We start from the raw sequence: 13,287 nt of genomic DNA on the forward strand, positions 1-13,287 counted from the left end.
GTATTTCTCCTTTTTATATCTGTTTTTTTTAACCACTGGTGTTGTCTTTTTGTTTCTTTTTTAAGGGCTCCTAACCAGCCTAGGCCCACAGCAGACTCAAAGTGCTCTCTTTTGTTTGTTACAGCCTAATAAGGAATTCTGCTTAGGATCTTTGTGGGGTTTTTTTGGTTTTTTTGGCGGAACCGGCGATTGAACTCAGGCTCTTGCACTTGCCTGGGAAGTGCTTATTCCACTGAGCCATCTCCCCAGCCCCTGCTTAGGATCTTTGAATACCTTTTTACTGTTTCTCCAAGGCTTCAGCGAAGTCACACCTGCCTTGTACAGTTCAGTTTTAGTCACTACATCCCTTCTGACCTTTTTGCTTCTGGGATGGGGGGAGGCTCTTTCAGTACCCTGTCTGCCAGCTTTGCCCTTGTTTAGGTGCATGATGTCTTCACAGGCAGAGTGGCTAACCCAAAAACACAGCGCAGCACAAGAGTGCTACTCAGAGGCCGCCCTCTCGCCCCAGGATCTGGCTGTAGTGAGGGGAGAAGAGAGAAGGAAATGGGGTTTGCTTGGCTATTCACTGTGCTTAAAAGGGGAGGAACTTCAAGTAAAAAAGGGATGCCTTACAGGATGGTGACCAGAATTGCAAGCTCAAACAAGCATCGTCTTCCAAATGGGAGTTTGGGAAACAACATTAGGAAGACAGATATGTGGAAGCTTATGGTTTTGTTCTTTGTATCAACCCTAAATATTTACTGAAGCTAGGAGAAGAAAAGGCAGATTTTTTTTTTCTCTCCCAAACGTGTGATTGTTTAGAGCTTAAGTGCAACATCTGGAAGTCAGATATACAGAGAGCAATTTATGGAGTGTGAAAGATTTGAAATATTCTGTGTCCTTTAGTGGGAACTCAACTTTCTGGGGCTGATTTTTTTTTTTTTTTCAAGCACAAAGCAGGCAATTCTGAGATCCCTTTTGCCTCTCTGAATTAAACCCTTTGTGCCTGGGTCCCATAAACAATGTGCTTTTTAAAGAGGACCCTCCCTCCCAGCTCTGGCCTTTTTTCCAGTGTAGGCAACCAATCAGCTGCAGAGAGCTGCATAGCTGGAGCGCTTTCCATTCTGAGCAGCAACAACGTACTAATTTGATGCACACATGGATGCCTCGCGCACTCTGCAAATTCATCACCAGCATCTTGCATTAGTCATCTGATGGACTGCCAAGTGTTTCATTTTCCTTCCATGTGACTTTATTATTACCACCTCTCTGCTCTCTTCCAAAAACCTCCAAAAAGGGCGGGGAGTAGGGTGGGAGAGACCCGGCAGAAATCCAGCCCTGCCTTTCTTTCCCAGCGATAGCCAGCACAGGGCTGATAATGCTGCCGATGCGTTGATGGCAGCCTGCAGACCGAGACTAGCACTTAACTTGCAGCTGCCTTCTGAGCCGGTTTCCGAGATGTCCACGCCCTGGGTGACAGGCAGCCCAGTGCTGCCCTGTGCTCTGGCTGCGATGCTGAACAGCAGCATGCAGTGAAAGCCTGGCTTGCTGCTAAGGAGCAACCTAATGGTGCCTCTGCTTTGTTTTAGTTCATCAAATTTCTATGATTCATTAGGCACTTTACCCTTGCTCCTCTTCCTCCTTCCGCCTCCCCACCCTCTCACCCCCCACAATTTTTTTTTCTTCCTGTCCCTCACCCCGCAGCCCTAACTCTGGCTCCTGGTTCCGTTTTTGACAGTAACGGCACAGCCAACAAGATGAACGGAGCTTTGGATCACTCAGACCAACCAGACCCAGATGCCATTAAGATGTTTGTCGGACAGATCCCCAGGTCTTGGTCGGAAAAGGAGCTGAAAGAACTTTTTGAGCCTTATGGAGCTGTCTACCAGATCAACGTCCTGCGGGACCGGAGTCAGAACCCTCCCCAGAGTAAAGGTACAGAGTGTGGACGCATGGGGCTGGGGCTACTCAGGTGTCTAGGCGGGCTTTCGGGGTATTGAGAGCATCCCTGGGCTGACCAGGGCCACCCAGGTCCCTCAGCCTGTGGGAGGGAGGGAAGCAGCGAGGGAGGGCGGGCAGCAGAAAGGGAGGAGGATGGCTGGGAGCAGCTGGTGCTGGCAGCCCTTGTGCTCTGGCTGCTCCTCCAGGCTCCTCCCTGCGCTCCCGCCCGCCCACTGGGACAGTTGGGACTGGAGAGGGAGAGAGGGCCAGAATGTGAGCCTCTGTCCAGGTGCCTGATTGCTCCCGAGAGACCACTTTCTAGCAGCACTGGCTGTTCTTGGGTGGGGTGGCTGCTTCTCTGAGGACCAGTGTTTCTCAGCCTTACATTTCAGGAGCTAACTCTTTCTGTGCTATCATCTCATAATTTCTCATGTAACTACAATGGTATTTTATTGTTTCAAAACTGTGCATATGGTTCCACTGGTGTGAGGCAGCTAGGTTTCACTTTTAGGAGGGACCTCAAACCTTGGTGACTAGGTGGGAACCATGAAGTGAAGTGTGTCTTTTGGTGCCCTAGGAGTGATGCCCTAGTGGCTTGAGGTAGTTAGCACACCTTCGAAAATGCTTGAGGTTTACGCCCTTATCAGTGGTAAGATTAAAGTATGTAAGAGCTGGTGGTTGTTACTGCCTCCATTTTAAGATGATGGGGGTGGAAGTTGAATAGAGGTCAGGAACCATCGTACCAGGCTGATGCGTCTGTGTATTTCAGTCCTACTTTGGAAGCTTTGTGCAGGCTCAATTTCAAGTATCTCCTCTGTTGCTACCACTAAGTCCATCACTATTTTAACCTTCTCACCTTAATAATTTTGTTATTTCTCTGTTGTTGATCTTTCCATCTCTACTCAGAGCTTGTCTGTCTTTCTGTGGATTTTTTTTTCTTTCTGCCTGGGTATTTCTGATCTATCAGTTATTTTATTTTTCTGTTTTACATCATATAAGAAACCCCATTGTTTGACTTGCTCATACACTTAAATTAAGCACATAAAGAGCAGCACAGTAATTCTCTCTGTGCCTTTTGATTACAGACAAGGTGAAAGATAGAACTAAGAAATCCTTAATACTCACATCCTGCAATTCTGAGGAATATTGGGCTATCTCTTGTTCCACGTAGTTGCCAAGATTTAATCAGGCTTAGGAAGATTTTTTTAAGGACTTTTAAAGCTCTTAGCCAATCTTCATTTTGTAAAGATGAACATACCATCAAATTATAAAACTCAGGTTTACTATCTTAAAATATTTCATGTAAAAAAGTTTTCACAAAACAATAGAATTGTTATTACAAACTTGATCTATAATTTGAAAAGCAAAAAATTGCATATCTAAAAATTATTAATATCAAACTTCATAAATTAGCATAATATTGAGGGCCATTAGTGAATATCTTTGGAAGCTATTTAGCTACATATTTTCCAGCTGGAAAAGCTAGTGTTGATTTTATTATTTTCACAGTATCCTACTAAGGAGAAAAATATAAAGTATGGGACTAATAAGGAGTCACCAAAATAAGGGCCCTCCTGCCAGTTAGAATAGCACCTGAAAGAAAACTAGGCCAAAGTAGCAACTATATTTCATCTTGACCAAGAAGATATGACCAAATTTTAGATTATCAGCATTTTTCAAAATAACCTCTAACAAGATAATCAGAGGCCTTTTGAGTACATATGTCTTCCCTTGGCCAAAATGTCAAATAAATACCTTTGCATGGCCTAGTCAGTTCATAACTTTCTCTCATTTCCTGAATGTCCACTGAAGCAACACTTTACCCAGACTCTATATGAGACTCTCTGTTCTATTAACTTCCATGTATGAGGTGTTCTAACTAATTTCATGAAAATAGCATGCAGAAGCTCAAGATCTTGGAGAGGAAGAGAAGCCTGGTGAGGGAACTAACTATTTTGAGCACATGCTCAAATAGTATCAGGCACTCTGTTAGGAGTTTTATATATACTCCTAGAGTTTTTACTACAATCCTAAAGTAAGTGGTATTAGTCCTTTGTACAGATAAGAAAACTAAGGCTCAAAAGAGAAGAAATAGGGCTGGCAGTAGAGCTCAGCAGACCAAGCGATTGTTTAGGTAAGTGCAAAGGCCAGGGTTCAATCCCTGACACCACATGCCACACCTGTCCCACATGGTGGCACACGCCTGTAATCCCAGCACTAGAAAGACAGAAATCAGGAGGATCACTACCAGTCTGAGCTGCATAGTGAGACCCTGCACAAAAACAAAAACAAAAAAAAACTTTTAAAAAAAGGAGAAGAAATATAGCTAAATATAGTTTAACTAGCTAGCAAGGAGAAGAGGGAGATTTGACCACAGACCTCCTGTTTGTGTGCACCAAACCATTTTGCCACTCAGTGAGATGAAATCCAAGATCGGCTGTGATCTGCTACATTTCCAGGCTTAGGTCAGAGCCCTTCTCTTTACCTAATTGAAAGGAAAAAAAAAATGCATACTTTAAGATCAGGGTGGATTTGGATTCTGTATTAGGGCAACATTTTTAGTTTCATGGCTTTGGATTGTACATCACTTCAGCCCATGGTGTCTTGGAATAGGAGTTACCATGTAATCATTCAGATCTTACCTTTGGAAATATAGGTCAATTCCCATTACTGTGAACTCCAAGTCTCACATAAAATATTGCTTGAAATACATGGGCTGTCAACCAAAGCTTGAAAGGTTTTTTTGTTATATAGACATCTCTGTTGTAAAAGTATTTGTTGTGATGGGATTTGGGCTGTATAATGACATTCCCCTCAGAGGATTATAGCGCTTAGCTGCTTAGGCATAGAAAGCTACAATCACTACTTTCCTTACGTTGATATCTATATGTGCCTGTTCATATATAAAGTAGAACACTAAATTGACAGAAATGATTCTGTCAGCAGAGTACAATTATCATGTTTTCATGATAAAGCCTCAGAGACTAGAATTATTGGAGGCAGTATCTAAATGTAGTTTAATTATCTCAGTAAGAGTTTTAGAGTGGTCTTGATTCATCACCTTCGAGACCTTGATGGTTCCAAGAAAAGAGACGGAGTTAGGCCATTACTTAATCCAGGTGAATTAGATCTTGCTCACCGCATTTTATTTTCTGTTTAATCATAAGGCATAGAAATATTATCCTGTTTTCATCCTTTAAGAGTTACAGTCTAAGCTGTTTCTTTTCCCTATAGATGTATGTATTAACAAAATGGGCTCAGAAACTCTGGGAAATATGGGTAGGTAAACTATTCTATCTGTAAATGGTGAGATAATCCACATAGTAGGTAAGGACATGGATTTAAAAATCAGATAAGCCTAAATTGAATGCCTGGGCTCTGCCAAATAGTAGGTATTGGGCATGTTACTTAATCATACCTAAAAGCGGAGATATTTCTCCTAGTGTTGCTGAGGTCATGAAACTACATGTTTTGCAAAGAGCTAGAATGTGGAAGGAGTTTGTTATTATGGAGATTATTACAATAGTTATTATTATTATTATCATCACCCTCACCATTTCCAAGGATTTATAATCTGATAAGCACAATAAGGTGAGTTTATAGTAAATATACTATAAAAATGTGATAATAAGAAAGAAGCAGATGGGCATGTGGTGAAACTGTGGAAATTCAGAGAAGGAATGAATAATCTACAGTTAACAAGAGACAGAAAAAGATGGCATCTTTACCAAATGCTGCAAAAAAATAATAGTTTCAATAAGTGAAGTCCATGTTGAACATTATAAATGAGTACGCTGGCCCGACTTAAGCAACTTGGTTAGAAAGTGCATGGTGTATTCTGAGAACTGTGAAATCTCCTAGAGTTCAGAGAAAATCTGTGAATGAAATGAAAGAAATTTAGGACTGGCAAGATAGCTCAGCAGACTAAGCGCCTGCTTAGGCAAGCACAGGGACCAAGATTCAATCTGCAGCATCACATTCACACTGGCCCTACCCCAGGGCACACTAAGATGACCATTGAGACCAGACATGGTGGCACACACCTGTAACCCCAGCAATAGGGAGGCTGAAAACAGGAGGATAACTATGAGTCTGAGCTGCATAGTAAGACCCTATACCAAATGTATTAAAAGAAAGAGGAGAGAGAGAGAGAGAGAGAGAGAGAGAGAGAGAGAGAGAGAGAGAAGGGGAAGGGAGGGGAGGGGAGGGGAGGGGAAGGGAAGGGAGAGCAGAAACAAGAGGGAGAGAGAATTTATAGGTTAGACACAGGTTTTTCTTTTTTAGGATAAAATAAATTTAAAAAATTTTGCTTGTTTTTGTTAGACAAAGATTTATGAAGGCTACTTTCACAAAAAGAAGCTAGGAAAATGGTATAGTGCATTGACTTGTGTTGAGAGAAGATGCTGTCATAGAAATGGAAAGGAGCTGAGTAACCCTAACATAACACTGGTGGAGGGCAGAGAATTTAATAACTGAATTGAGACAATGATGACAGGAAGGTTTTGACTTGATGGAAGAAATGAAGAAGGTCAACAATGATAAGAAGGGAGAAGAGAAATTGCTAAGCTTAGTTTTGATTGTGTTGAGTCTGAAGAGTCACAGAGGACTCAAGAAGGATGTAAGCCAGGAAAAGGTATTGGACTTTGTGACTAGGAAGATGTAAGAATATTTCAGAAGGGTGAAGATTAAAGGAGAGAGGAATTGCCTAGGTATGTATGTGGGCTGGTGAGCCCCTTTTCTAGTGGTGTAGCCATGAAAAAAGAAAGCTTAGACAACCATTTTCATTATTTTTATAAATTTTTAAAAGGGAGAGCAAAAGAGATCATAAAAGTGTATAAATAGGGGCTGGGGAGATGGCTCAGTGGAATAAGCGCTTCCCTGACAAGTGCAAGGGCCTGCGTTCAATCCCTGGTTCTGCAAAAAAAAAAAAAAAAAAAAAAAAAGTGTATAAATGACCTGAGTCAGGGTCCTGAAAGAGAGAGAAGAAAAAGTTGAAGCTCCCAAGTAGTTTGATACAGCAGGGCAGTTTAGGTCAGAGTAAAAGCATAAAAAATTTCAGTATGATGGATGGTATATATGTGGCACCTGGGTGAAATACCTTCAGTCTTTCTAGCAAATAGTAAGTGTTCAAGAAGGCTGAAGGTTATTGGAAACGTGAGAAGATAGAAACAACTTAAGATGACTGCTTTGGAAGATTTCATAGAGCAGAATGTGGCAGAGCTGTTAAAAAGCACAGAGGCCCAGGTATATGTCACTTGTATTGCTTCAGAGCAGGCGCTGAGAGTTGTGATTCTAGGACTAAGCATCTATGAATGAGTGGCGAAGTGGAGTCATAGGGATCCTAAAGTTGGAGATGGCTGAGGCACGTACAGGAGAAGCAATGTGTGGATTGCTAATGGGTCTGGGAAAAGGAAGAGCAGAGGAGCTAGAGAGCCAGAGATATGGTGGAAGTAGCCAATACTAAGATTGTGTTCAACTAAGGCCACATTTAGAGTCTGCAAACAGAAGATGGATTAATATGTGCTATGGATCATCACTCTCTTAATATTTTAACAAACCAAAATTATAACTCAGGATCATGGCTAATTATTGTTATTGTGATTTCACAGGAACAAAAACAAAATGACTAGGTTAAAATCATTTAACCCTTGAGACTAGGATAGGAACAGAACAGGGCCTAATCTAATGCCTTGTTGACCACATTTTACTGTCTCCCTTTTGTGACTTTTTAGCCAGAAGAGAAACAGGAAAAGGAAGTGGCTTCTGTTGGCTATCACCATGTAACAGAGGCCCAAAGTGCAAAGCTTCCTTTTTTCTTAAAATATGTTGGGAGGTCATAATGTAACTGCTGTACAGTTACAGCCCTATGGTGTTTAGAGCCAGAGTTTTCTGGGTAGAACAAAAATTTCATTCATGCCTCCTTTGGGAAGAGTTATTACCTTAAGTTTTAAAAGAGTTTTGGTGATGCTTATGACACTGTAACTCGTTCATTTTCTTGCTAGTCTGATTGCAGTTAAGTTGACCCAGGGGACCAGTCCTATAGATCTTAGACTATGATAATGTGTTGCTTCTTCTAACCATATAGGCTTTACCTAAGTCTTTAAGAATTCATTAATATATTCTGATTTTGTCCTAACCTCTCCCTAGTTCAGCACAATAAAAAAGATTCTTGCAAATGAGACTTAATGATTGGAGAATGAACAAGGAGGGTAAGAAAGAAAAGGAGGATAAAACTTAGAAAGTCTCACTCTCTTTATATAGAATATGGCAGAGCGACAGTCCTCAGGCTAGAAGATTCATCTGTGTCATAGTAGAATGAGAGTAGTCCTGGAGTTAAGAGACTCAAGGCTGGCACTTACTATTGAAGACTACCTTAGAAAATGAGTTTCAGGAGCCAGGGAGATAGCTCGATAGAATAAGTGCTTGCCTGGCAGGCTCAAGTTCAATCCCCGGTTCCACCAAAAAAAAAAAAGAAAATGAGTTTCAACTTCTTTATCCATACAGTAGAACTAATATCTACCTCACAGAGCTGTTTTACATATTCAATAAGAGAATGAACATGAGTGCTGCTTGTATAATCTAGAGAATTGATAATCTCATAGATTTTTATCCTTGTTTAAAGTGTTAAAGCTTTATAAAGAACACCTTTGCCCCTTTTACGCAAGAAGTGATGCTGGAGGGGTGCATTGGAGTAAAGAGGCTCATCTGCACATTTCATCCTCTTTTTTCCTAGAAACTTCTGTCAGAAACTTCATTTAAATGATAGAAGTGGACTTGGGATGTTTATTTAAGCAACAGAATCTCAAAATCAGTAGTTGAGGAAGAATTTAAAATGCAGGAAAAGAAGCCATGCTACATTTTAATGCATATCAAAAAGAGATAGGACTTCTGATCTACATTTCTTAAAAACTAGGTTTGCTACCCTCAATTTTCTGAGAAAGCCTAAGTTCCAATAAGGCTGCCTCAGTGGCTCTCAGAAAGGATGCTTTCATCCTGCGTTAATTTTATGCTAACAGAAATCTCTGTCATACCTAGCATGACGCCCTTCCATTACTAGCTGACTGAGGGCCAACAGCACAAACATAAGATGCTGTCACAATTTTTATATTCATGCAGCCAAGAATCTTCATCACATCCTTATGAGAGATAGATTCACTAGTTTTTTTTCTATGGTTATATTAAAAGATTTAACAATTTTTTTTTTTTTTTTTTTTTTTTTCTGAACCAGGGATTGAACTCAGATCCTTGCGTTTGCCAGTCAAGCGCTTATCCTACTGAGCCATCTCCCCAGCCCCTAACAATTCATTTTTAAGTGAAGTTTTTAATTATTTTGACTTACACAAATGGAATGATTAAGATACAGGAGAGAATAATGTTAAAACGTTCTTCCTTTAAGCGCTAGAAAGAATGTCTGTCACTGTCCCGTGCTCTTGATAATGAGTGGCTAGGCTGTGTCTGTCCAATTTAGCACTAAATTTCCGTTATTTGTATCAAAAGGAGCTTCTAGCCTGGCAGATAATATTTATCATGGGTACATTTTGATCTCTATATCTCTAGAGAAAAAAAAGAGGAAGAAAGGGAAGAACAGAAACAGAGGACCCAGAGACAGCACTAATATCAAAGCCAGTATCAAAGAAGACAAGAAATTACTCAGGGCTCCTTCTGACCATTTTGTTTTCTTCTTTTTTGTCTGGAACACTGAGACTTCAGTTAGTCCCCAGTTTTCTGATCCCTGATAGATTTGCATTTCTGGTGTTAAAGTTTTAGAATAATAAGAAAAGCAGACTCTGGGCAAAAGGAGAATCAGCTTCTTTGGTAGAAATTGGGCACAGGGGAAAAAAAGACTTCATGGTTTCTGTGTGAGTGCTTCGCCACATACAATAGGTTGATGACAAAAGTGAAGTTTAGGTAATTTCACAGTTTGTCTTTGCCATTGAGCACGTTTGTAGTTGTCTGTAGAGACCTCACTTTCCTTTTCATTTATACCCAATGAGATTTCTCCACATTAGAAATGCTTTTTTTTAACCAATTATACTGCTATGGAATATCATACTGTGGGGCATCATGAAACCATTCCTTTGGAAATGAGAAGTCCAGTTTCTTAGCTGGAAAAAGAAGTGCTCTGTATGGGATCGTGCTGTTAGTGACTATAAAACACTTGTGTAGTGCCTGATTGACACTTCAGACTGATCTGCTTCCTTATTCATCTTCCTGACAAAGACCTCAGATAATATGGTATTTGGATTGAAAGGTTTACTTTTCTCCTCCTTCAAACTTCTAACAAAAGTTTATAGTTAACTGGTTATTTTAGAAGTTTTCAGAATACTAGCATTAAAACTTAGTATCATTAAATAACTTTTGAAGACGTTTCTTACTCGAGCTGTAGACCAAATTTTCATCTTTATGATAGATGGCCCCAGTGCCTAAAAAAATTAAACTCAAAGTCTCAGGTCTTTATTCATCATCCTAATTGCATCAATTCTAAGACCATCTACTCTCACACTTTGTTTTATAGTATTGCTTTCATAAGAACATTTACAAAAAAAAAAAAAAAAAAAAGCCTTTACAAACCTTTTACAAGAACGACTCTCCCTCTAATAAAAGGTAGACCTGCCAGGGTACTCCCATGAATAAATATATAATAATCAGTGTGATCCTCAAAATCTTTGGAATCATAAGAAGAGATGATACAAAATAGTTAGGATAGATGTACAGCTACTTTCTCTTAATTCAGTGAGAAGAAAGACTTGTACTAATCGTGTTTGGACAAGATATCATGTCTGCATCTTGTACTGTGGATAACTACTATGAAGACAGTATGCAATATATTAATTATTGAAATAGTCCTATTAGTTTTGAAACTGTCTCATTGCTATTTGTTTCTCAATAAAAGTAATAAAAAGATATGATAATTGGCCAAATAGGAAAGATGTAGAAATTAAGCTAAAATATTGTGATTATAAAATCAAATTATGTGTTCTGGTAACAGAAGTAATAGATAACAATATGTTGGTTTTCAGGACAATTGATCAAGTGAATTAAAAATGTGAAACCCATATTGTGAAATACAGTAGAAAATGGACATTAGATATCTCAGTGATATACTAAGTATAATATTAGATAAATTTTTAGTGAACTAGAACAATTAGGCGTATTAAAGAATCAGGGTCTTTGAATGTTTGAGAACATTTTCAAATCAGCCTTGAAGGATGAATGTTACAGAGAGAGGAACACAGAAGAAAAGAAGATGCGGAATGCAAATTATGATGTACTGAATTGGTCAAGGCCTCTTTTTTGCTGAGTTGTATAGAAAAACATCCATAGGTAGCTAGCAAAGAGGTAGTTTTTGCTATAAATGGGGAATGGAACTAGTCAGCTGAAGAGGGTCAAATTGTAATGGTAAAACTAATGGGTGAGGATGAATGCATAGGGCAATTGAAACACCACAGGAATTGGTATTAGGATCAATAATTTTTCATTCTCTATGTAAATAGCTGAAAGAGATGTCCCTATGTCAGTACCTACAATCTAGCACTAATTCTAACTGGAGAATTAGAATTATTATCCTGCCTAATGTTTCACTCTCTCTCTACATGTTTGTGATGCAATTTCCATTAAAATTCAGAAGTTTAAGAAGCATTCTGTATTTTATACTAACCTAAAAAGGAAGGGGCCGGGGAGATGGCTCAGTGGAATAAGCGCTTCCCTGGCAAGCGCAAGGGCCTGACTTCAATCCCTGGCTCCCCCCACCCCGACCCCCCAAAAAAAAACACTCCGACAACTCACTGTAGGGAAGCACAACTTTAACCTAAAAAGGAAAGAGAAGGCAACTAAACAGCAGCAGAAGCCCATAAAAGATTCTTCAGACAATGATCAATTTGAAAAATAGAGAAATACAATTTCTCCATTCTAATTAGGGATTCATAAGTTGGAATAAGGGGAAAGAAAGGATTAGAAAGAGAATATTCTTTAACTGACCTAGAATCCCATCATTATAAAATATTTTGAAATATGCTAGGCTGCAGGTTTCTGTAGTATAAATTCTGCAGGCTCTTCCTAGGAATCACACGTCTCTCCTGGAGTCTCCAGCATCTCCTGCAGTGGTCATGGTCTCTCACCAGCAAAGTTCAGGAAATGCTGCTGTTTAGTTGCCTTCTCTTTCCTTTTTAGGTTGAAGTTGTGCTTCCCTACAGTGAGTTGTCGGAGTGCTTTTTTTGGGGGGGTCGGGGTGGGGGGAGCCAGGGATTGAACTCAGGCCCTTGCGCTTGCCAGGGAAGCGCTTATTCCACTGAGCCATCTCCCCGGCCCTTCCTTTTTAGGTTAGTATAAAATACAGAATGCTTCTTAAACTTCTGAATTTTAATGGAAATTGCATCACAAACATGTAGAGAGAGAGTGAAACATTAGGCAGGATAATAAACATAGGAAACAAGGCCTCTGACAAGCTAATGGCCAAAAGTGTTCCCAAATGCTAAGCATTACAAATCATGGTACTAGACAGTAAGTGTTACAGATAATCCACTGCTTTTCACAAACAGCTTTTAACTCCTATCTAGGCCACTGCACCCAATATTAAGAAGCGTTATTGAAGATGTATCAAGGAGATGGAGAAGTTCCAAAGGAGTTCCAACATGAATCATAAAGGTCTAGAAAGGTGAACCCATGTGGAAAGGTCTGGAAGGTTAACTTAAAAGGCCTGAGAGCGCTGAGCCGTGAGAATGAAAAGGGGGAAAGGCTGTATCAAGACATTAAAAGGAGGGATTATGCTCTCAAAAGGGAGGGGACTACAATTGAAGTTTTGAAGATGCTAAAGTACAGACAGAGGCTATATATAGGTAAGCTCTTTCAATTAATGCTAAACCCTGGAATTCTGCTGCTTATACTTAAAATGTTGAAACAGCAGGGAAAGTTAGAGTTCGAATGAAACTTTTACACAGAAGAGGTGATGAACTTGGTGCACAGTATGTGAGTGAAATAGATGGTGGAGGTAATTTAGTACCTAGGGGTGGACCTCTGGCCAGCTTTTTAATAAGGCTTAATTCACAGTTCCTTTATAGTAGTGATATAAAGGTTGGAGTAGCTTTGAAGTCTTTGGGTCCCATTTAATGTTGAATTTAACATAGACTAAGCAAAAGAAGAGCATGACCCAGAGGGCTGACAGAGTGTTTACCAAAGTACAAGTCACATGATAATAAATTTCTTAATGCCTACTGTGTGTAAAACATTGTACTTAGTCCTGAGAAATTAAAGATTAACAGGCCATGTTCTTTATCCCAAATGGAGAAAGAGTAGTTTAGGTATTATGAAATGTGGAGATAGCTTTGGGTTAGCAGTATCCATGCGTGTAATAGAGTGCACATGTTTTCT

General features: G+C 39.7%; 1 protein-coding gene across 9 annotated transcripts in view; it reads left to right on the plus strand.

Annotated features, from left to right (window-relative positions):
- Celf2 (CUGBP Elav-like family member 2) overlaps positions 1-13,287 on the plus strand; it is a 598,848-nt gene that overhangs the window by 412,823 nt on the left and 172,738 nt on the right. For 5 of the 9 annotated variants that reach the window (XM_023701316.1, XM_004641262.2, XM_004641263.2 and 2 more), the window contains one exon: positions 1,718-1,914. In XM_023701316.1, coding sequence (XP_023557084.1) covers positions 1,718-1,914 — 197 coding nt within the window. Of the gene's footprint in view, positions 1-1,123; positions 1,549-1,717; positions 1,915-13,287 lie in introns of those variants that run through there. The other 4 variants (XM_004641265.2, XM_023701317.1, XM_023701318.1 and 1 more) reach the window with 3 other exon arrangements.

Source organism: Octodon degus, unplaced genomic scaffold (genome assembly GCF_000260255.1).
Source record: "Octodon degus isolate 3935 unplaced genomic scaffold, OctDeg1.0 scaffold00133, whole genome shotgun sequence".
Classification (NCBI taxonomy): Eukaryota; Metazoa; Chordata; class Mammalia; order Rodentia; family Octodontidae; genus Octodon; species Octodon degus.